This window comes from Leptinotarsa decemlineata, unplaced genomic scaffold (assembly GCF_025532065.1).
Source record: "Leptinotarsa decemlineata unplaced genomic scaffold, Ldec_3_MD MMD2_P_RNA_scaffold_5, whole genome shotgun sequence".
Classification (NCBI taxonomy): Eukaryota; Metazoa; Arthropoda; class Insecta; order Coleoptera; family Chrysomelidae; genus Leptinotarsa; species Leptinotarsa decemlineata.
In genome coordinates, this window is record NW_027412532.1 from 800,223 (window position 1) to 826,443 (window position 26,221).

At 35.4% G+C, this 26,221-nt stretch overlaps 1 protein-coding gene across 1 annotated transcript; it reads right to left on the reverse strand.

Annotated features, from left to right (window-relative positions):
• Positions 1-208: 208 nt before the first annotated feature.
• Positions 209-25,610, reverse strand: LOC111517146 (uncharacterized). Its single transcript, XM_074186840.1, has 6 exons — positions 25,451-25,610; positions 4,347-6,908; positions 3,593-3,730; positions 1,294-1,495; positions 933-1,148; positions 209-697 (listed from the first exon to the last, which is right to left on the reverse strand). The coding sequence occupies exons 1-6, from the start codon at positions 25,535-25,537 to the stop codon at positions 609-611; spliced, it is 3,294 nt and encodes a 1,097-aa protein (XP_074042941.1). The 5' UTR covers positions 25,538-25,610; the 3' UTR covers positions 209-608.
• Positions 25,611-26,221: the final 611 nt, after the last annotated feature.

Below are 26,221 nucleotides of genomic sequence, written 5' to 3' on the forward strand. Positions count from 1 at the left end.
GGCATTTACCAGCACTTAGGGTGAAGGTAGTTGGAAAAGATGAATATTTCGAAAAGTTTATTTTCTTATACTTATGTATCTCTCCTCGATACAGTTTTCAGACATGTTATCAATAAACTGATGTGAAAAATTCAATGGCTTGTTATGAATCAAATCGAACGTGTACCACCGGAAAAAGAGAAATTCAGTTGCCATGAAAAGACGCAAATAATATTCAAAATAAAATATATTACAATAAAATGTACAGTTCTTAACCTAAATTAAATAAAATATATAGCTATAATTTAAGATGTACGATGATTCCATTTTTTGTGTAGAGATTTGCACAAAATTTAGTCTTAAAAGAAATTGACACACCAACAAAACTTGAACACGAGAAAAATAAGTGAGAAAAACAAATATGAGTCGACTAAAAATGATCTGAGAACAACAATAAAAACCGTTTACTCTAGCAACCATTTGAACAATAAATACTTTCCCCTTTATCTTCAATTCCCATTAAGGTCCTAGTATTCCTTTCACACACTGTATAAATCCAATTTTCGATGTATCAAAATATGCAGTGACACTGATGTTGGATAAATAAATTAAAGCCAGGCAAAGACACGTCAGAGCAGTGAATCTATCGCATGTATAACACCGTTCGTCGTTGGAATATTCTGAGTCACAAGCTGGTAGTTGTTCACTTTTACCTTTCCTGAAACAGAAAAAATAGTTTTCATCATAAATAATCCGAAGAAAAGGCTTCAAAGTTGCGTATCACACTTCAAAACAATTTCACGGAAAAAAAATCCACTGGATATAAATCTGGTGAGCGTTTTGGCTACTCTGTTCCCTTGTCAAACAACTAAGACAGGTAATTACTACAGTTTTCAGTGGGAACTTGATAATGGAACATCAACAAAACCATCACTACAGAAAGCATATCTTACCCGACTGTTTACTGAACGTGAGCTGTTTGTCTTGCAACAAACTATCTTTGATTTGGTAGTACCGCATGCCGTTAGTGTACAGAGTACCCGACAATAGATGCCTTAGTACCAGCTCTCTCGATAATACTTTATCTGTAACGATTTTGCTGAGATCTGCGGAAGACAATCCTGCGAAAGCTTTTTCGGTTGGGGCGAACAGGGTGAATGTTTTGGTACCTGAAATAAAAAAGTTTATCGAACGACTAAATAGATATAATACTGATATGATATCAAATGTAAAGTAGAAAGTTTTTCTGAGAGCATAAGTGATAAAAAAAAGTCGACTAGATTCCAGACCAATATGCATTCGGGTGTTTTTTACCTTGCAACATTTCGTTGAGTCCGGAAGCGAAAACTGCTCTCAAGAAACTGGTGAATCTTCTCTCTCTGTCTGACTGCAGAGTTTGTACGATGTCACCAACAGGCAAGGGAAACATCACCCTATCTACGGCGTGTGCTACCCCTTGAGGGATTTTTATGTCTTTTCTCTCATCCAATATTTGGGCCCCATTTACGGTAGTTACCTGAGAAAAAAATATAAATTAACTAATTAGTTTTTTTATATTGTTTCCGTTGAATACCATATATTGAGATATCTTCGTTCAGTATCTAGAAGTAACAATAATATATAGTAATATATTATCTAAAATATTACAGAAATATGTATATTCAGCAAATAAAAGATTTTTCCAGAATTTTCATGAAATATATTATTCCCTTTGAATAACATTTTTGTTGAGGAGTCAATGTTTCATGATGTTTTTTATGTTATTATCCTTCCAGAATCCAAAAAATGAATCTGGATCGATAAAGAATCTGCTGAAGTGACAATCTAAATAGTTACCGAAAAATTACCGTGTAATGTGAAACCCACATTTTTCGAAATGACCAACGTCTGAGAAATTATTCCCTTATGGTTTTCAAATCCTCAAAATTTATAATTGTCCATTTATTTGTTATTATTATTATTATATTACATGGTAAGTTTTTGGGGAAACTCTCCTGTTTGTCCATTATCACACTTGTGTATTACTTATTCTTCACCATTTGCAATTTGGTGATTTATTGTAAATAATATAATTTTTGATTTTATCTGTCCCTTGAGCGACAGTTGTGACATCTATAGGTAAAAAACAGGCAAATTTATTTCACACATATTTCGAAACAATATACTCGTAGTGCAGATATGTGAGTTTTATTCATGAATATAAGCTCACAACTCGATATCCCATGTCAAAGCCAGTCTCACAAGACGTTTTTATACTACAAATATCAAAAGTATTTGCTACTATCATGTACATGAATTAATATTCTGGAATCAGTTGGCAACAGTTTAGTATGAAAGGTTGGTAGTGACATGAAGTGTCGATGGACAAGGTATTGTCTGTCAAGGTGCTGTCATGTGTCATTTTCCTGTATTGTGTCCTATGACTAGTACAGGGTATTGATACAAAACTGACCGTACAGAAACATAACAGCTACGACCTCAGGATTATATTTAAACATATAGTTTCTAATGTAGGTTCTTTGTTGGTCTGACTGGTTTTTAATGTGCATTTTAGTAAATATACTCCATTTATTTCATTGATACAGATACTACTGATGGTTCACCATGTTTGAAAAATTAGTTTTGATTACTTTTTAATTGTTTGGATGCACTTTTGAATGTAGGGACTTTTTCTACCTTCCAAGTATCCCCAAGTTCACACTACTCACAACAATTTATCCTAATAAACATTTTAAATTCCCCAACAAAAAATAAATGGGTTCATCTCTTCATGAATTTCTAGTAATGGATTCTTACGATCGACTTACTCGGTCGAAAATAAACTTTTCAGAGCATAACAATGAAAATGCCTTGACTAAGTAAGACGTCTATCTTTGAGTAGGGTAATTAATTTTAATTCTTTTCATTATTTGTTATCGTACACCGATCGTAATGACAATCATTTACACGATGAAATTAACAATAAACAATGGTTATTCAACTCTGAATAATGAGGGGCACACTGTATGTAGATAAAACGGTTCAGTTGTGCAGAATACCCATATTATGGCCTCATATGATATAATCCCCAAGAGGTGTTCTATTTAGAATATGTATTCAGTACTGTCGTCTTTATAAGTGGAATCGGCAACCTATGCATTCGGGACTGATTTCTAAAGTATTAAGTGTTTCAAACATTTTGTCCGTTTTATTGTCATGTGTTTTTGTGGCTCTATATCTCAATAAATATTTAATCTATTATGTCGCAGTACATATTGATCGATAGAGAATTTTGTATTCTACACATTGATGCTGTTAATTTTTTCCAAATTTTAACGTTTTGCCTCTTCTCAGCTCATTACTATATGATGTCGTTTAGTGATTTTTGTCCAATTTTTCTCTACGAATCAAAATCGAACCAATGGGATGCCGAACAGCCCAAAAAATCAACCAGGCATTTAATAATAGTAATAATAATATAGTATTATTGCCGAACAGAAACCATTCACAAGGCAATTTTTAAAGGATAGCAAATACAATATAATTAGAATTAGATATAGTAACAATGTTACAACGAATGAAAGATGACATGAAAGATACCTGAAAAATATGATCCACAGGCATTTTCACTCACCTTGATGTCATTCCATTCTATGTCGTGCATGTCGTACTGATTGACCCTCAATTGCGTTCCAGCCAATGATACACCAGTCATTTCATCTTGTAGCGACTCTACCTTGAACGATCCGGGTATGACATGATGCAAAAGAAGCTGTAAATAAGACAATAGTTATTATTTTTGTAGTACTCGTAAAGAACATTAATAAAAACTCAAATTGATAGATATTAGTTTGGAAAAGAGTTTTTAGCTTTCTACTTCATCATTTCACAGAAAAAATAGTAGACTTCAAAAAAAAGAAGAATATTTTCATGAATACCATCATCAGAATTACAAGATTTGAGTTTGTCGTCCTTTGAAGTTACCCATAGTGGTTCTGATTCAAAGCCAGTCTCACAAGACGTTTTTATACTCTAAATATCATTTGAAGTATTTAGAATCAGTTGGTAACACTTTAGTATGTAAGGTTGGTAGTGAAATGAAGTGTCGATGGACAGGGTATTGTCTATCAAGGAGCTGTCATATGTGTCATTTGTCATTTATCGAATTGAGACGTCCGGTATTGTGTTCTATGACTAGAATAGGATATTGATTATTATTATTGATACCCACGAAATCTCTAATAAGATACACCAATCGATTATTAAAAAAAACACATCGAATTGATGGCTCATCCTCATTGTCACATTCTTCTGATTCATATCTTATTTCTATGTTAAAGAAAAATCTCGTGACAGCAATATTCATCACCTCATCAATCTAAACTCACCCCACTCAGCAGTCTTGGATTATCCTTGAACTTCTCCTCTGCCCTTTCAGGTCCTCCAAGTTGAATCAACAGAGTCCTGAATGCTTTGTCGCTGGGTACAAACACCGTATAAGGTCCTGTTTCGTTCAAAATTGTATCCAAACCAGACTGCCGCAAGAACTTAGCCATGGCGTACAATCCGTTCTTCTTCAAGATGTCTGGAAGCTCCAGAGCTTTTGGAGCTGTTGTGGTAAAAGTTTCCTGAGTGGGAAAAACGCTCTCATGCGAGATGCTTTGCTGGATGCTCACAGAAGACGTTGTCGAGTATGTAGGTTTTGGGGAGGTGTTTATTGAGTTTTGGTTTGACGAAGACACACTAGAGGCCTGATTCAGTTGGTCTCCTGGACGACTATTCAGGATGCGAGGAGTCCTGGATACTTTTCTTGTCGGAGTTGAGACCGTAGAGGTGATGATTGGCGAGTACTGCTCGGTAAAAAAAGATGTAGCAGGTGTTGAAGATGCCACGAACTGAGTTCCGATATTGGTTTTCAAAATTGGTACATTTGCGTCATCTTCAGAGTTGAAAGTTCTCAGAGTCGACAGCGGTTCATCGTCTTCTTCCTCTGTGGCAAAAGAGTTCGGAGTGACAGTAACAGACACACTTGGTCGATAGGTGGTCACGATTTTCGGCTGCCTTGTGGTGGTCGTGGTAACCGTCTGGGTATTGGGCAGTTTGATCTCGCCTTGCTTGATTTTCTTCAGAATAGAATCTACGTCTACGTCCGGTTTGTCTTTGCCATTCCCTTTGATTCCCTGAACCTTCAACGTACCATCGCTTTGCTCTTCCAAAAGCACGAAGGTGACCTTCTTTTCTTTCGGAAGATTGTTGCCGATGGATTCCAAACTACCGCTAGCCCCGGTCTTTAAAATTTCATACTCGTTCGAAGGCACGTTTTTGGTGAGTTCCTGCAAAATTTCCTTTGGAGGTTTAATAGTAGTTGTGGTAGTTGTTCTCGACAGAACCAGTTTTTCTAAATCGCTACCTGGTTCGAGCTGGACTCCTCCAGGAACCAAACTAGGATCCGAAGTTTTTATCACCTCCACTTTTTCCCCGTTAGGTAACGTTATTTCCTCAGTTTTGAACACAGCAGGTGTGGACGGTGTGGGTTTTGAACCCGTAGACTTTACTAGTTGTGCCTTCTGCCCGTTTGGAAGCGTTATCTCTTGAGGCCCGTCCGAGTCTCCAAAGGGAATCGATTTGGGGTCGGTAGTTCTTATAATTTGAACTTGATGACCGCTTGGCAAAACTACCTCTTCATCGCTTTTGTTGTTGGGATCATCAGCTCTAATGACAGTGACCTTCTTTCCATCCGGCAGAGTTATTTCTTCCTCTTTACCTTTAGGAATCTTGGTGGAGTCATCAGCGGTGATGAGCTGCACCTTCTTGCCACTAGCCAAAGATATTTCCCTGGAGGAAAGGTTCTTCTCCGGCTCACCCTCTTGGCTTTTCCCAATTGCCAAACGAAGCTGCTCCAGCAAGTCGTCTTTGCGGATCCTCTGCGATCGGTATTGCTTCTGCAGTTGGTCCAAGTCTTCCAAAGACTGGATAGTTTTAACTTTTGTCTGGGGTAGCGCAGTTGGGGCGAACGAAGAAGAAAGCTTTATCACTCTGTTACCATTTTTAGTAGCACTGGAAGGTTTGGGGGTTGTGGTAGTTGTGGTTGTTGTGGTAGTTGGATGTTCTAGGTAGTACTGCTTCACAGCCTGCTCGAAAAGACCCACTTCGTCTGGATAGATTACCCTGGTACGGCTGGATTGGAAATTTCGCGCGTTATCATCCCCAGCAGATTCGTAAACTCTTTGGTATAACTTTCTCTTCTGTTCCTGTTGTTTTTTTATGAACTCTTCGTGTTCCTCTTGAGCTTTTTTCAAAGACTTCTCGTACTGTTTCTCAACGAATTGATTGTGCTTCTCTATTATGGCCTGCTTTTCTTTCAACTCCTTTATTTTCTGCTTGTTCTTCTCGGGATCCAGAGATCTTATTTGTTGTTCTATCAAAGCAATTGGGTCTGTAGTAGGTCTAGGAGTGTTCTCTTGCTGCTGGATATTTCTTGACCGACCAAAGGAATAGGCAGGTTGAAAATTAGTCTGTGTATGGTGCTGTATGACGGTGTTTCCGGTATTGATACTTTGGCTAGTTGGGAAGACAATCTGGTTGTTTGTCTGTACGGCAGGCGAAGTCAACTGCTGGAAGGATTGTTGTGGGGTAGGCACGATGTTACCGGGCAAAGAGTTGACCAGTGGTAGAGTGTTCAAAAACTCTTTCTGACCAAAGGTTTCTTGGCTGTTTATGCCGAATTGCTGCTGTTGCAACTGGTAGTTTGAAAGCTCTGTTTGCTGGGTGGATTGAATGGTGGGGTTGATGGGAGTGAATACATTCTGGGAAAGGCGAAAGTGTTGGGGTTGGAAGTGTTGCTGGTTTTGTGCCAAGTCGAATCTGTGGTGTTGTTGAATGTCGCTCAGTATTTGTCCTTGCTGCTGGGGAGAAAGCTGTTGACTTCGATCGGTGTTTGGGGCGAATTGCTGAAACAAACAGAAAACAAATCAGTTGGCTGGTTGTAAGGAGGGGAGTGCTTTTAAAATTATTCGAAGTGAATGTGATCGTTTACATGGTTCGTTCAATGCACAAAGAATAATTAAAATATCAATTTCAATGAGCATAACTCGAGGGTATTGCATCAACTTGTGGGAATGCTGCTTTGTATCATTCAAGTATGGTGTAATTTCATGAGAACTAAAGTGATCAAGGAAAAACTATGAGATTGAACGATTTCATTCTAGTCTGATCTAAATTCAAAGTAAATTCAAAGGAGTTCAAAATCATGAATGAGAATATGTGGAAAAAACATGAGTTAGATCATAGATCAACGCCGATAATATTCTACAAAAGTTATGATAAAATGGTTATAAAAGGTGAAAACATGACATGGATAATCATTTTTCAACTGAATATATTGAAATAAAAACAGTATAACAAAGTTATTGTGAACTACATCAATTATAGCATTACATAATATCCAGCCATACATGATTTTGATGGATAAAACAGGAATCTTTGACATAAAATAAATCTAGTGAAGACACTTATGGCCTGTGAGACCTAGGTTAGGTTAGGTTAGGTTAGAGAGTGGCTAACACCTAACTCGGCCAAATAAACCCGGCTTCTTGAGGTACATATAAGGTGTATGCTAAAAATATATCAATATCTTCCGCAAAACTTCATTTACGTGAACCACATATAGAAAAGGTCTCAAGATCGAGCCTTGTGGAACACCTTGAGTCTATAAGGTATGATTGATCGAGTTTGACAGAATCTGTTCGTTTTTTATGAAACTATGGTACGTCAGCAAAGAAAGCGTGCTATTAGTTATTCATTCTCAGCTCAAATAGTTTTTAAAAGCTGGAAAGAATTCTTATGCACCTGTAGTTATTCAGATCAATGCAAAGAAGAGACCTGAACATATTTCAACTTCTCTGGAACTGATTCCTTTTGTGTTGACGACTCAATTAACAGTATTGAAGGTGGACATACAGAGTGATTCAAAAGTACTTTGACAAACTTCAGGAGGTGATTCCTCACAATATTCTAATATGAATTGTCCGGAAACGCTTCGTTTCCAAGATACAAGATGTTGAAGTTTTATTTTTATTAGCGTTTTTTTTTCAAATAACTTTTGAAATACTGAACTTAATTAAACGAAACTTGGTAATAGGAGGCTTTTGAGGTGTCGAAATCGAACCTGATGTTCTTATTGCTCTTACTCGTAGGGGGCGCCACACACCCACTTCCAACAATTTATTTGAATACAATTTAGTTTCGTTTATTTTAGTTTATTCTACATATTCAAAATTTCCTGAAATAAAATGTTGACATTTCTTGAACATTTTATTAAAACAAATACTGATTATGCACCCTTGATACAAAAATAACTATTTCGCTTAAGGATGTCATAAAGGAACGTACCCAACAGTAATGCCCTCTTCAAACGAGTAAAACGTCAAATTAATTTCCAAAGCATTCTTGTGAAAAAAGCAAAATATTCGTAATAACTTCAACATGCATCGATTATCAAATAATCGACTTGAAGTTTTCAAGTCCAAATATTTAGAAAACGGTTGCTTACAGCGACTTGTAACAAGGGTAGCTTATTTACGTAGATATGATAGAGGAATCGATTTTTTTGCTGAAAAATGTGCTAGAAGTACGCCCAAAAAAGTTATGAATCTTTAAAAAAGAAAAAGACGTGTGGGTGGCGCCCCCTACGAGTAAGAGCAATAAGAACATCAGGTTCGAATTCGACACCTCAAAAACCTCCAATTACCAAGTTTCGTTTAATTAAGTTCAGTATTTCAAAAGTTATTTGAAAAAAACGAAAATAAAAATAAAACTTCAACATCCTGTATCTTGGAAACGAAGCGTTTCCGGACATTTATTTATTTAGACAATTCATATTAGAATATAGTGAGGAATCACCTCCTGAAGTTTGTCAAAGTACTTTTGAATCACCCTGTATACTGGAACCGATTCGTTTTATCAAGTTCATCCACGTCAAAGGATGTTGAATTTTCAAAGTTAAATTGATTCCAGGTGGCCCCGTTCTGTTATTGGGGATGTATAAAAAGTGTTGGAGTCCCTAAATACTTTCCCAGTCGGGAACTTCATGTTATGAAGTAACTTAGCAACAGGTACTTTGGTACTTATATCGTCAGAGGCAAAATATTTGCTTCGAGAACGCTGTCTACAAAGTTCAAACGATCCTTTCATTTTTTTACCGTAATTCACACGTCATTATAAGCCAGCAGTGCAACAATTTTTGCACCTAGATATTGAAAGTAATAGTTCCTTGTTGGCCCCACGGCTAATAAAGAAGTGAAAGTACAACCAGTAGTACCATCTGATATTGTGTGTGAATCTAGTGGACTACGGTCCTCGCTTGACGAGATTATGGAATAATCGGCGTTGCGACAGAATAATATATATGTGCCATGGACGTTGTTCAAATAGAATACAGGGTGATAACTCACGGGAGTCATTTTATGCCACTGCTCTAAAGTGATCTATTAGTGATAAGTCTGGTGGGCGAGGAGGCCATTGAATTAGTTCCCCAATGAAAGCTGCGGTACCCCTTATGAAGAAGTATTTGAATTACAGATATTCTTTGAAACACATTCCAGAATGTGCCTTTGATTCCATCCCACCTCTTTAGGGATTGAGCATGGGTGTGACGTTTGGCTAGTTCCGCAATTGTCGAAGTCATCAGGCCAGACAGATGAACAACGAAATTTATACCTTTTATTTACGAGTGTTGCTATCTTCACGTTGAGGTCGGAAACTTGATCAACTTATTCAGTAGATGTCATTAAGAAACGTATTTTTATACGTATTTCATTTGCTTTGAAAGTTTTGTAACTATACCTTTATGTTCTCACCCCACAGGAAAAAATCTAGAAGCCTCAGGTTGGTTTATAGTAAATGACTGAATCTGTTGAAGAATTTTCATTTCACTAGAGTGGAATTCATTTAAATAAATCCAGAATCATGGGTTTGATTGATATCTATTCTCGCTTTTCTGGAACTGTCAGTTCTCCAATCAACACGCTGTATAAAGCAAGAATGATGTTTCGAATTGTCTGCTGGTAAGAGCAAATGAGGGCGGATGAATGGATGAGAATTTATGCAATGCAATAATGAAAGTAGTAGGTAACCGTTCAGCGAGATAATAATAAAGTCATCGGTAAAATAATGCAACTTCATTACATAAACATTTATCATTTTCCAGCATGGATCATTTAGCAAACAGAGCATGATCACAGGCATGATCTGATAGTAATTCTGTTGTCTGTCGATTCCACGAATTTAGCAACTCATTGATGGAAATTAATGAATATTTAGATGTTGCAAAACGATCCTACATTATTAGTTCATGAAATCGTGCTGGAGGACTAAATACATTTGTGCAACTGTTCTAACCGAACATCGATAGTTTCGATTCGCAATTTATTATTTTAATTAATTGTTTAATCCTTTCATCAAGAGTAAACCGAATTGTTGGCTCACTTTTGGTTGAGTTAATGGACTTTTACATGGAAAATGATTTTACACAATTACTGTTGAAAAATTATATATCTTTATAAGCTGCTTTAATGTTGTTACTCAAGTTTTTTTGGGAGAAACCCACAAATGATGTTCTTGCGAAACCAGCCATCAATTTAACAATCTCCCGGCATAGATTATCCTAGATTTCTGATAATCATTTACTCAATTTGTATACGGGGGATCCAAAAGTTAATATACTTTTTTAGTTGTGATTCAAAAACCAGGATGTTATGACGGCCCATAATTTATTATAGTTCCCATGCGTAAATCCATGTCTGAATTAGGTTTTTATCTCTTCAATTATCGCGAAACACCGTTCTTTGATGGGTCTCTTGAATCTTGGGAAAAGAAGAAATGGTAGGAAATGAAAACGCTGAAAATCGCTATTGATGAACTGATTACAGCAATCATTTAGTAGTAAAATTACAATATAACTGTATTTCCATCTGTCATTCCACCAGAACTTTCTGGAATACTGGGTTGACACTTAATTTCATCATCAATAACCATAAATATACGAAACATCATTTCTGTTTAATATTTAACCGAGAAGAGAAAGCTCCACTGCCGTCGTACATGTGTGTTTTCTCACACACCGCGAGACAAGATGAAGATTCCGCATCGGTGAAATATGCCTAAGCAACAGCCGAATGTAGCATAGTATATAAAGTTTGTAATTATTGGAAAGTGGAATCTGGGATACCCCCTTTTTGGTTGACTCGTTACGGGTTATTCACTGATGTTATGAAATATTGTTAGGCCTAATACGGGGCGTGGAGAATCTCCAGTGCCGGATTTGGGAGCATGGGAATTTCCGTTTTATAATTCTTGTATATAGTGCGGACCAAATTTAATCGATTTCGATTGAATTGATTGAATATTTACTGAGATTTCATTATTTAAAGCAGAGGATCCCAAACTTTTTTTATCATACACCACTTTCAAAATTTTTCTGGTTCTGGTGAAGATCAAGTCTAAGTATGAAAATTTGCATTGCGGCTGAGTTTCAACCACGAATCAACAGTTTTCGAATACGAGTAATAAGATTGGGTAATTAATTAATTGATTGCGAGTGTATGTCAAAATCGAGAATGTTGTATCATGTATTTCGTGCTCCATGTTCTATGTTTTTTGACAGTAGATTGTCGTCTTTTGATTGACTGAGAGTCCATTCCGCTCGACAATCTTGATATGTAAGGTTATGTCCTGATTAAATGATTAAACATTATGAAAACTAGTGTGTCTTATTAACCGAGGATCCATAGAGAATATAACAGAAAAAATTACTCCATGCAACTTCATTTTTTGACATCAACTCACAGCACATGAAACCAAGAAATTCCCACTTATTTCATTTAAAAAACTCCCTGTTGCGAAAATGTTGAGAAAACTGTTTTGAATTTTATACCAAACCGCCCTGTAATATTTTTTCATATTGAAAAAGCTATTGCCTGTCAAGAGAGTTTTCAATTTTCGCCAATGTACTAACGTCAATAAAGAGTAAAAACGTTTCGCCAAAAAAATGTACAGTTCAGAAGAAAAAACTACCCCTTTAACTCCCGTTCTCAAACAAGTTCATGCAGGTTTTATTTCGTTTCCTTTGCACGTCTGAACAAGCGTTGTGGCGGCCCATTGCAAGTCTCGACACGTTATACTCAATATGGAAATTGCAATTTTTACATCCAACAGTAGCTGAGCTTCTTAAAATATTATCAGCCAAATTGATGAAGTCAATCCACCAACTACTGAAATTTTGTGTTCTGTTTATCTGGTTCATCTAAAATATAAGTACCATGATCAACATGGCAATCTAGGACGTGATACTGCATTATAATCAGAACATCGATTAAAAACGAAAGTGGAGATGTAGGATGTTGTTACACCGGTTTCCATCTTGGGAAAACGAAAAGGTAAATAAACAATCATGCACATTCCTATTCCGACAAAGTAAGTAAATTCGCTTGTATGACAATTGAGATTCTACTTTCATTAGCCGCATTAATAAAGGCCGTTCCTCAGTAAACTCAGAAACTGTTTTTCACATTTGTTGAAATCGGAAACCTTTAGAAGCGGAAACACAAATACTCATAATATTTATTGAAAATTTAGTACTTATGACATTTATAATAAAAATGTTTGCATATCTAAACCTGAACCTTTGTTAAAATTATTTCTGTTCTTGGGCAAATCACCATTTCAATGTTATTCAAGTATATTAATTTTCTAAAACAGCTTAACATGTGCACACAGAACACAGACTGATATACATGTCATCGGGGCTGCGTTCAAAAATATCCACCATAAAACATACTGAGACGGAACGCAGCCTATAGTGTGTCGCGTATCGTTTATTAATTATTCAGTTTTGACAACTACAGCTGTCATCATTGCAATTTCATTCCTCATCATAATAGTATAACTACTTCTGTTGTAATTCTGTTATTAAGTAATAAATAACGTTACAAATACCATCACTGCCGAATCACACACTTCAAAAATCATAAAACATATAGTAGTATTGAAGCGCAAACATTAGTGAAGGATTTACAGTCATCTACTTAATATAAAACCAATCGCTTTGCGGGCTGATGTCGCTACTGTCAAACAGAATTCGTAGATCCCAGACCGAATCTTCTCTCGAGATTATTTCACCGGTAAATTCGCTTTTATGACAATGAAGATGCTACTTTCGTGGCACTCTGAGAGAGAAAGTAAAAACCGGGCGAGACCGTAACAATTAATAATTTTTTCGACTAAGCGACGAATAATTCTTGTAATTATTACAACACCTCGGTTATTAATGGCCCATTCAGGTCTCATTCATATACATAACTACTGTGGTAAATCCTCAGAAGGATGTTCCATTGTTAACTTCGAGAGATGTTTACTTTTCACTTTCTCATCGATTCTGCGGTACAGTTGTGACATAACGAGATGAAATGTTAAAGCATTTGGAAACAATAAATTGAATAAATGTGCTATTTTGCAACGAGTATTCGCTACTTCGGGTTTCAAATTTGAGAACAGTGTAGGGAGCCAATTCACTGAAGATTTTGATGATTTTAGTGAAAATTTTTTCAAGCAGCTTTTTAATGCTTAGGTACTTCTTTGATTGACAACTTGTTTTGGGAACTGGGTTATAGGTTCAGTTCCCAAACCTTGCATTTTATAATTTTGTTTTACTTATGTACGGTGGTTTTTGTTATGTTCATCGATAAATCGATATATATATATATATATATATATATATATATATATATATATATATATATATATATATATATTAGGTACCAAATTATTTATGATAAGATAGGCAATGTAGGTTAAAAAACTTGTAATCTAATCGTATGTAGGTATAAATTACTCAGAGTTGAATGTAATCTAGTTAATTTTGAAAATGGTGTAAGAACGGAAACTTAGTCAATAAATATAGAACTATCGTAGAAAATAGACAAACGTGTGTTTTAATAGTTTTATAGTGTATACTCAGTTTTTAATGCTTACTTGTGATAATATTGAAGACAATATTTGATGGAATAGAACAATTCCAGAAGAAATAAAGAACTAGGAAAATCAAGGATGGTTACTTGAAAAACTGGATTTGATTCGAGATTTTCATCAAGTTTCCGGTGAAAAACGAACCAACGTCAAACAGTGCGTCAATTAACACTGTCATTACCAAATGGCTAGTTGATTTTTCGGGCCGTTTCGGCAGTGCTTTGGTTCAATTTGAATTCATATAGTAATAAGCTGAAAAGAGGCAAAAAATTGAAATTTGAAAAACAATCAACAGCATATCATTGTGTAGAGTACAAAAATCTCTATCGATCAGAAACAACCTCATAATCAGAATAGAATTACAAATTTTAATCGTTCTTTATTCATTCATATAACTGAACCAAATAAAAAAACAATTTTTCACAAATAATAATTATAAACACGAACATAAAAAAATAAATAACACAAGGGTATATTTGTTGACTTGTCTTTTATCAATATCTTAATCTGAAAATTGGATTTATGATTATAACTATAGAAAATAGTTAAAACTTTCTCACTGGACATGATTTTTCTGTGCAGTTGGTAAAGTCCTGTCTGTTCTACGGTCCCAACATAACAACAATACAATACAATTAATGCCCCAGTTCGGTTTCATCATAGAAATCGTTATTTTCGATGATGTCACCGTTTCCAGTATCCAGGATACGGAACCATTATGAAACATCAACTTTCTCACATCGAACTAAACAAAACGCATCGCAGAAGAAGAAATATTTGGTGGTCCTCACTCGACAGAGATGTCACCCAGCCTCCTATACATCGCGACCTCAGTGAAAGCGATCTTCTGCAAAGGTCACGAATCTGCGGGTTGAACCACCTACGAATGCGTGAATCTCCGACTTTCTCAAGTTCATGAACATGCATCGGTAAAGAAGAACGAAGAACCGTGTTTAATCGTGAGGTTTTGCTCGTGACGGAGAATAATATCGAAGAAAGCGAAATTTGTGCAAGAAGAGAAAATGAAAGCGATGATGGACATGATGGACTTTATTCCCGGTCACTGTTCAACTTCAAATTTGTGAGACGTAAACCCAGAAATACTAAGCCCTCATCAGGTCAAATTATTTACCTGGAAAATATCAACTTTGCAAAAACAGTCCTGTTATCGTGCTCCAAACAAATGCTTCACGTGGCCACACACAATATCTTGTAGTATTACTAATTCTGGGGCCACACTAACGGCTAACGTCAATGCTCATTATCGCGATTATTATCGCAATAATTTTTAACGCGCTAAAGTGGGTGGCTACACTTAATACTGTCAACGTGAACGTCAACGGTCAAACGGCGTTAATTTTACTTGGAAGGTGGACACTGACACTGACGCGTTAATCTCTTTGATGTACCGCCACTTGAGCGATCGCCTAACGCCAAACGGCAATGTTACTGCCGTTGTCAAATTATCGCGTTAAGTCGTGGCTACACCTACGGTTAACGTCCATTATCGCGATAATTAATAGCATTTCTCGTTATTGTGGCCCCAACATAAGATTGTTCACAAGAATTAGCAAAACCAATTGATTATAACGGGTGATTTTTTAAGAGGTAAATGATGGTTTCATGCAAATGTTGTCCGCGGCTCCGCTTTAGATGGCCCATGCGCAAGTTCCAATTTTGGCACACTCTCTCATGTAGACATGAGCCTTAACATGACCTCACAAGAAATAATCCAAAGGCGTTAAATCACAGGATCTAGGCGTCCAATAGACGGGCCCCAAACGTGAGATAAACTGTTCCCTGAAGGCGGCTCTTAATTGGGCCATTGTTTCGCGGGCGTGTGGCGTGTGGAACCACATGTCAGACATGTTCAATTCTTCCATTTTGGCAACAAAAAGTCGTCAATCTTCACACGGTAGCGCTCCCATTCACAGTAACGTCCCGACCATTGACGTCTTTGAAGAAGTACGGCCCGATGATTCCACCGACCCATAATCCACACCAAACAGTACTTTTTTGGGATGCATCGGTAGCTCTTGCAATGCTTGTGGCTGGTCTTGACTTTTGCTTGTTAACGTATCCATTCAACCAGAAATGAGCCTCGTCGCTAAACACAAGTTTTCGATAAAAATGTGATTCTTTCTCCAACGTTGCCATCACCCATTGCCAAATGTAGACGTTGTGGGAGGTTGTGTGGCTTCAATTCTTGCACCAGCTGTATCTTATAAGGTTTAACACCCAAATCCTTTCCCAAAATTTTCCACGTAGTGGGGTAACAGAGGCCCAACTGCTGCGAACGGCGGCGAATCGACATTTCACGGTCATCACGAACACTGGCGGATACAGCCGCAATATTTTCTTCGGTCCTCACTCTACGTATGCGTGTTGGTAGTTTAACGTCCAATAATGTAAACTGGGTTCGAAATTTAGTCACAAGCTTCCGAATATCTCCCTCAGTAGGCCGGTGAAACTGCCCATAAATTTGAAGAAGTGCACGAGGCACTTTCTTCAACGAGCATGAATGTTGATAATAAACTTCAATAATTTGCAAGCGTTGTTAATTCGTAAGTCGATTCATGGTTAAATTATAGACCAAACTGAAGTTTGACAATGACACAAGACACGATTCACGCGTGATCTGTCAAAAACAGTGTTGCCAAGAAGATACCACCAAAAAAATCCCTCATTATAGTGAATTGATCCTTCCATATTGGGTTTTGTCATGGGAGGTTCACAACAGCAGGGATGACAGAACAAACTTAAAATATCACTGACCGTTATCAAGTATCTCGACCTAGTGCAAAACTGTTTAATAATGCATATTTCATCGCCTTAGCAGTTTTGGGAAAGTTGAAAGTGGTCCCCCTAAGTGCCTCTCCAGCACCAATCTGAATCACATTACAAGATGAACCAGTTTGAACGTATGTGGTATGAGGGTTTGCTGGCGAAACTTCGATGCTATGGCTTGTAGTATCATTTTTGTGTATGGCTCTCCAGCTTCCAGAAAGAACGTCCATAGAAATTTTGTTCAAATTGGAAGGGTTATATTTTTAGGAGAGATTGACTTTTTAGAGAAAAAGGTTTCGGCTTTTTACTCCTTCATCTTCATGGAAAAACTGTGTGTATCGTTTAGATTTTTTTTTTGTATGGAGATGCAAAAGCCAGAACCTTTCTTAGGTCTGCTTATTTTTTCAGGAAATGTATCTGCGTATTTCTAGCGTCCTTGTAACTCATTTCCTATTTGAGTAAACTTCAAACCGGTCCTTTTTCGGTTACATAAAGACGGATAGTTATCTCACACATGAGTTACCCAAGAGCTCTTCTTCATTACGCGCTGAGATCAACAATTAGCGGTAATTAATATAATTCCAGCGTGGTTTACTTTTATCTCTGTATCCGCAAGGTTCCTTTATTATTATCATCAAGCCATCGAGGCGAAGGTCTCAGAATGAAACGTAGTTTCGAAATGTTTGAACTGCTGTTAAAGATGAAAGCAAAATGTATGGTTTTTATAATTGCCAAGTATAAATATTGAATAATATCCTAAATTATCGATTTATAAAAAAAAAGTTCATTTTTAAGTCAAGGGAACGACAGTGTCGTTAACTTTTTTAGGTTATTTTGTCCTGAAAAGCAAACAACAGTTGTGGCGATAACAAAAATTAGTTGAAAGATTTTTTTCGATAAAATTTGTAACTTCTCAATGGCAGACATCAATGTTTTACAACATTACAAAGATGAAGTACGCATGTCATCGATAATAGTACGTAATGACATCTATTCGCTTTTTTTATTTATGCCCAGGCTTAGGAATCTTATTTAAATTCATCATTTTCAGTGTTTGAGAAGGTCCCATTATTTATTTTATCTAAAGACAAAATTTATGAATACGGCAAGATTGTGTGGGGGTTAATAACCCAACAAACATCAAGGAACATTGTCTCTTCCACAGAAAAGAATGTTTGAAAGAATATAAAACTGGTGATTGCTCAAAACCAATTCTCAAAGAGTTTATAGCTCCCTCTCCGCAACAAGTCAAAAAAAATATTGTTTTTCTTGAATTTAAAATGATGTCTTTTTACTTAAACTGTATCTAACCTCGAAATTTTGACCCATTCGAAATCTAAGACGAAGAGACTTTTTACCACCCACTGTATACATTAATTATGACCTCTTCGTTCAGTATTCTGTTTCTAGTTATTTTTTTGTTAACCCATTCATCTTCTGCTGTATTACGTTAGTTTTATTGTTTTAATTTTAAGTTTATTGAAATTCACTTTTTGGATCACCCTGTAAATATATTAACTTTATAAATAAAACATGGATGGTTTGGTTGAAACGGAAACTTTCTTAACAAATTCCTAGTTTCTCAGTAAATCCACTAATAGAAAAATGCACTTGCAAACTGGGGTCATACTGTATGTATGTTTACTGACAATTTCTCAATTTGGATTTTCAATCAATGAGGTTTTTAGACCATCGAACTATTGAGTCTGAATTGCATACTTTACCCGCATATAACGGATAACTAGTTTTATTATAAATATATTGAGAAAATCACATAAATATCATGCATAAGCTTGCATAATATGTTTACAAAGTTTAAAATCTCTTCATGAAGAATAAGCCTACTTTGCACCATCACAAATTGATTCTAGAAAAATGTTTGATAGGCTTTTTCAAAATACATGCCACAATATTATACAGTGCATTTCTTTAATGCCCCCCCTTTTATTTTTTTAGCGGGTCAACTCAAAAAATTGCAATTTGGGATAATGAAATCAATGCATGAATACTTTATTTTGAAGTGAAATTGACAGATGAAATTTTCAAGAAAAAATTAAATGGAAAGGAGGTTTTGTGAGGTTGAAGTTCCAGACGAATACTTCACAACTCTATAATATGAAGTCAATATCTTCACCAACTACAAAATGGCGGAACATTTAATAATTTCCTGAAGACAAACACATTAATATAGATATTTCTAGAAATATTCCTTTTTATCTGCCATATGGCAATTCCAACAAACCGATATGGTTTGCTGAGTTATTATTTGTTTATAAAAACAACAAAAAATACCAGTACGACAATGAACATCATTGTTCAGTTAGAATATTCTCATTTATTTTTCGGTTTTCTCAATATCCAGAAAAAATTAACGTTTGTGCAGGAATTAATATTGGGAAACCATGTTGTAGGACCTCTATTTATTGATCGAGGTCCTACGGAATAGCCAGCTGGCTCGCCAGATTTGACACCTTTTGACTTTTTTATGGGGCTATTTGAAGCAGTGTGCGAAACTGAACCTGCTTCATTATTGGATATACGGCAGAGAATAGTAAATATTTGTAGGTATATTGATGTTACTGTGATCGAAAATGTTCGCGAGAAATATCGCTGTTCATATGTCAAGAAGTTCAAGGCAATCATTTCAAGCATCTTCTGAACCGACCTCAAGCTTATTACATCATATTATGTACTTTAATGTCAATGTAATCAGGCAATTATTAAAAGTTCCGCCATTTTGTAGTAGTTGAAGATATTGACATTATATTCTAGGGTTGTGAAGCATTTGTCAGGAGCTTCAAAACGATGTGTCACAAGACCCCCCTTTCAAAATGGCCTCCAGCCGCCATCTTGTTTCATCTGTCAATTTCACCTCAAAATAAAGTATTCATCCATTAATTTCATCATCCCAAATTTCAATTTTTTGAGTTGATCCGTTAAAAAAATAAAAGGGGGGGAAACTAAAGAAATGCACTGTACAATTGAGAGAAATTCTTCCTGAATATCAAATTTTGTGTCATCAGTTTTTTTCGAATTGTTAATACTTTGGTATGACGAAAAAATTTACAACAGAAGGTGAGATAAGAGAAAAACTTGTTGACATAATGAAAATGAAACCAGTGAAAGTTATTAATTTATCAAATGATGAAAGTGGTAACACAAATACATTAATGCAAAGAGAAATGACAAAAAAATATGTAAGGATCAGAAATAAACTGTGGGGTCTTCAGCAGCGTTTGAATATTGGTAAATTGTTTATATTCTTGTTGGATAAAGTGGCCGAAAAGTTACAGAAAGTGATAGATTCTCATTGACAGTAATAGGGTTTATAAAAAATGTAAAAAAAAAGATGTGACTTACTTTACTTTACTTCAGGCTATATATTGCACTGTTCAAAAAATTCTGGAATTGCATACCATGGAATAGAATAAAAAATAGCTTTTTGAGGATGCATGTAATAAAAATATACTACAAATGGTACATCTTATTTGCCAAGCTGTACTAGTGAGAAATTTTCAAGTTTGAGCTTCATCAGATTCTCAGTCATCTCTGTGTGTTTTTCAAAAACTTCCTGCTCACTAGACAAAGGCATTATCACACCGAACACAATCTTTCCAATATACTTGTCTTCTATTACTTATAGCACAAAAGTATTAGTGAAGGATTCTATCCAGTGAACTCTTTGTTTTCCATGTCTCCATATCTTGAAGAATATTTGCGTATTTGCTTTCTTTGAGCTTTTCCTGTACACTATATTACATGCTTTATGTTGTTAGTTAATATTTTTATCAGAAAAATTTGCCACTTACCCACTTCATTAACTTAAATTGTTTCGTTATATCTCAAAAGGATAAGATGTATTCTATACGTCCTCCCTCAAATACTCGACATAAATACATGTGTATAAATTGGTTCACATGTAAAATAACGCAAATCAAGGCCCATAATCTCGTATACCAGACTTTAAAATGACTATTAATGAACTAGAAGATAACATTTAATTAGAGAAGGTGTTGATTTATAGTACCGTGAAAAATGGGGCGGTTAATAGAACCAGTCCGTGAAGTATATACTTCTTGGATGTGAAAATTTATAATAGGAACAACTAAGATTTGGGAAAGCAAATAATTGTTTTGAAAAAGTCTTCAAAAATAATGCGAATTTTAAGTTGGACAATAAAATTACTCTTACTCATTTTACATATACATTTTGATCTAATAGGGAATATGCAGACAATTTTTTAATTTTTCTTATTCAATATTCACTTCATTTCGATATAGAAAAAAAATAAACATAGCTGTAAGAGTAGTAATTATTTTTTCATGAAATCTTAAAAATATTGGTTTAATTTGACAAGTTCAAACGCTTCTATTTCTCGCGCGCTTGAGGCGTGACGTCATAGGGCACGTCCTGTCAGTTTATTGTTTACATTGAGAGTTAGTTTGATAGTTAACAAGGTGTTTTAGTTTAAATATCGCGTAATAATCATGGAAGAAAAAAAAAGCCATTTCATAGATATTGCATGGTACCAATGTGTCCCAACACTATAAAAAGTACACCAGATAAATTTTCATAACCTCAAAGTTCATAACCTTATTTACGTATGCCATACAATGAATGTAAACACCATTTGAGGTTATATTGAGGGAAATAATGTTATAAGTGCATGTATGCATAAAAACAGATTTACTAGATTAAAAAAATACCATGTTTTACAATTGAAGTGATATATATTCATAGATAATGGCATTAGAATACGAAACATTTTTTGAAATAACGGACAATAGATTAATTAGTAAAAAGTTACACAAATCAAACTAAGGATTCTGTCTTTCAGTTTTTTCTATGCGCAATATTTCTATTGTTCAAATTTGAATATGTTGCCCACAAATCTCATTTGAATAAGATTCATATGAGCGAAACAATACAAATTAAAATATGACCTTCATTTATTTCAGTTCGTTGATGGCAATTGCATCAAAATCACAGAAATTTGATTCTCAATCGACTGCCATTGATACATTTTTTATGTATAAAAATTTATTTTATAATTATTCCTGTAAATGTGTTCAATGATAATTCAAGTGTGTCAACCTATTCAGAATTTTCAAATCTACTGATTGTCAAGCATTCCAAAAGGTTGAATTCTGAGCTTTCATCTTCTATATGCAATACGTCATAATCGTGGTTGAAACAGTTTCCCTCTGTCAAAATATGGTTCGGAAATGCTGAATTGGTATTCCCATTCAAAAAAATACTGGTATGTTCTTTTATACTTTTGGAAAAAGTTTTCCGGTTTGTCCAATATACAATTTTTAGTACCTTTTTTGATATGCAAAATTATCATGTATCGCAACATATTTGTACTGCAAATTTTGATTAAGAGAAGTTTACTTTCATTTGACTCAAGCTAGTCGAACACCGCTAAATCAAAAGCCTTTTCCATAATTCTATATGTCAGTATACATTCTCCGGTTCAATACATTTTCCTGTATCGATAACCCAGCAGCCGCAGCGTAGAGACCATCACCGCGAGAATAATCAAACACCAAATAATATACTTTCTCTTTCATGTTTAGTACAGTAAAATTAAGCAAAAACGCGTTCCCTAAATAAATGTTGCTAGTATTAGCCTTTTCTCATTTGTTGGCAAATATCTAGAGATTCATAAAATTTGTTATCACTGTGCACTACAAAAAGCCACATTAAGATGGTCTATGATACTCCCGTCCTCTGGGGGAAAGTACTTTTTCCTCATTTAATGTATGTTGTAAGTGATTGAATTGAAATATGACACTACCATAACAGTTTCCGGAAATACTGTGGAGGAGCTAGAAAACAACATTAATTCAGTCATGGATGACATGGTTTCTTGGTGTGACAGAAATCAACTAAAACTGAACGAAAGTAAAACAGTACATTTAAGCTTCGCGTTAAGGAAAACAGTGAAACTCAACAGCATCCAACTTTCGGAAACAGCCAAACTCCTTGATATGTTTATAGATAAAACCTTGTCTTGGGAACCCCATATCCATTATGTCTGCAAAAATTTGAACCAAGCGTTATTTGCAAGACAGATCAAAGACGTGCTTAGTTTAGATGGTATCAGGACTGTTGACTATTCATTGGCGTACTTACATATGGCTCAAAATGTATTAATGTGGGCTTCTTCTGTGTGGACAAAACGTGTTTTTATTGTTCAAAAAAGAATAATTAGAACTATCTTTAATATTGCACCCAGGGATAGCTGTAGACCTGCTCTCTGCAAGAACAAGATGCTAACGTTACCTTGTATCTATATATATAAAGCTCTGCTCCATGTGAAAAATAATGTACCTAATCTGAGAGATGAATCAATAGTTCATAACTATATGCAACACGAAATAGACATTTATTAACTATCCCAAAACATAAAAAATCGACACTCAAGGAATCACTTGCATATAATGGCATAACATTATTCGATACGTTGCCTCAAGATATTAGAGATTTGCATATTATACCATTTAAAAAACAAATAAAGGAGCTATTAACTAAAAAGGGATATTATACCGTAGAAGAATTCTTAGAACGGGATACACTGTTATCATAATTATTGCTTTTACTGCATTTCTTTCATCCTAGTTAAAGATAAATTTACTTTATGTATATTTATGTATGTGTATACATATATGTGTGTATGTGTGTTTGTGTTATTTTTTATATATGTATATAGTTAAGTACCTGTTTCAAATGTCCGATCTATGTTATACTGTGTACCTTATTATTGTTTTATATAATTTTCATATATATGTATATATATATATATATATATATATATATATATATATATATATATATATATATATATATATATATATATATATACACGTGCAAGCCCAATTCAGATATAAGTAGTACAGTGCTATCTAGTACTTGACGCAATACAGTGGATTAAAAGTAAATTGTAACAATAATACAATTCCGAAGTAAGATAAAAAATAGATTATTTAAGAAAATTAAAATGTATAACAATATGAATAATATAATTCTTACAGGCAAGTAACACTAGACATAATACAACAACACAAGCAGAAAGTATTAGACGGCTAAGTGAAGAATATGGTTTTTAAAGCGGGATACTGATGTATTAAAGATTTGAAGGTTATTTGGGAATAAAGCCGTTATATGAATAATCAAATCTGTGAAAAGAAACGTAAAACGTTTGCACCTGTCTAGTTGAACGACTGGGGAACGACTGGGGACATGTAAAGATATTTTGGAGAGAAGCTCGAGACTGATACTCAGTCCGTTGATGATTTTGAATTGAATTATTGAATCTCTATGTTTTCTGCGAGCCTCAAGAGAAGGTATGTTCAAAATGCATTCCAATGCAGTATAGTCATAGTATACACGCATCTTGAAGGCAATATATCGCAGGAAATTGTGCTGTACGGCCTCGAGTTTCACTTTTTGTGTAACTTAATGAGGGGACCAAACTGTGGAACAATAATCGAGATGAGATCTAACCAGGGAAAAATGAAGAGATTTAATAGCGGTGATGTTGGTGAAATCATGAGTGGTTCTCTTCATAAAGCCAAGCATCTTCATAGATGCGGAAATGAGTGATTTTTAGCTGTGGAGTGTGGAGGCTAGGATCACACCTAGATCTTTGGTGTGATCAATCTATATCGTTTTGTAGACAGCTTCACTTTCAATTACTTTGAAACATTTTAAATCGTCGGCAAATAGCAAAGCTTCGCTTTCATGGAAACAGCTGATTAGATCGTTGATAAAAAGGTTAAACAACAGTGGTCCCAAATGTGAACCTTGTGGAACCCGATGTAACACCCGATTATATTCAATTTGTTTCCGTAATTTCTAGAACATCTTATACAGGCCCTAGTAGCCGTGAACAGACAACGTGTTACCTCACGGCTAGTACTAGAATGCCTAGCGAGGCTTTGGCTAAATCTTGGTGGGATTAAAGGGCACGGTAGGAGTAAAGGTAATCGCATTTCCGTCTCTTTAGCCAAGGAAGCGGCTGGACTAGGAATTTTAGGACCCAGTGACATCTGCGGCCTGATGACTCAAATATTTTTTGATGCAAAATAAGTTTAAAGACTGTATCGAGGAGAGATGCATAGGTGAATTTTGATTTCAGCCTGATCATGCTGCTGGATGAAAGAGAGGCATCTGCAAGTCTAACCTCTGCGAGATATCTTACATAAATGTCTGTTGGATATAATTCAATATCCATCGTGGTATTAGCCTGGGAAGTGGTTGTTTTTCAGCAGGCAACGTTGGGAGAGAGAAACGTTTCGGGATTCGATTTCGAAATATTTATTTTTTGATGCGTTCAACTTTTTAACAATTTACGTCTTCACTTTGGTTCATCTCCACAGAACTATTGATAAAGTTTGAAAGATGTTTGCAACGATGTTTACGAGATTATTGAACGATTTTCGATTATCGACTCACTAAGCTCAGAGTTGAATCATTGCCGAAATGTTGGGGCGAATAAATGATGAAGAAAATTCTGTGGCCCCGTTTCTCCACTTTCATAAACCGGGGACTTTTGACTACTATCATAGAACGGGCTCTCAAACAGTTATTACAACTTTCAAACTTGTTCAAATCATTTTCGGGATTTGACCTAATTTCACTGTACTACGCCCATATAAGCGGTACCCTCAGTACTTACCGGTTGCGATCCGAGAATCTGCGCGTATGTACTACAGATGCACGCGGAAAAAAAGTACCACATCAAGGAGTTCTTAAAGTTCCTCATCTTCACACCGTCACTGCACTGACACCACCGAGAATGGTACTAGTGTTGGTACCGAAACAGCTACCGTCTTTTACGCATCTCCCTCTTGGTGATGGGGATCTCCAGAGATGATCCCTCTCTCTTTGGAAGCGGATACTATCACTTCGTCCCCACCTGGTGGATGTTCTATTGAAGGATCTAAATGCACAATTGGAACAATTGGATTTTTTGCTTCGTATGAAGCGGCATAATTTTCTAGATTGTTGGTTCACTAATATTTCTTTATTGTTCTCACTGAGGTATGTACCAACAATGTCTGGTTTTCTACTACGGAGAGTTCGAGATTGAAGTCGGAATTTTGAGATTGAAAGCAGAATTATGAGATTCAAGTCGAAATTTTCAAATTAAAGTAAAAATTTTGTGATCAAAGTCGTAATTTCGAGTTTGAAGTCGAAATTTTGAGTTTTGAGTCGGAATTTCGGAAATAATTTCAAGATTGGAATTGAAATATCAAGATTGGAATTGAAATTTCAAGATTGAAGTCGAAATTTCGAGAATAATTTCAAAATTAGAATTGAAATTTCGAGATTGAAGTCGGAATTTTGGGATTAAAAGCAAAATTGTGAAATTGAAGTCGAAATTTCCAAATTAAAGTGAAAATTTTGTTATCAAAAGTCGTAATTTCGAGTTTGAACTCGAAATTTT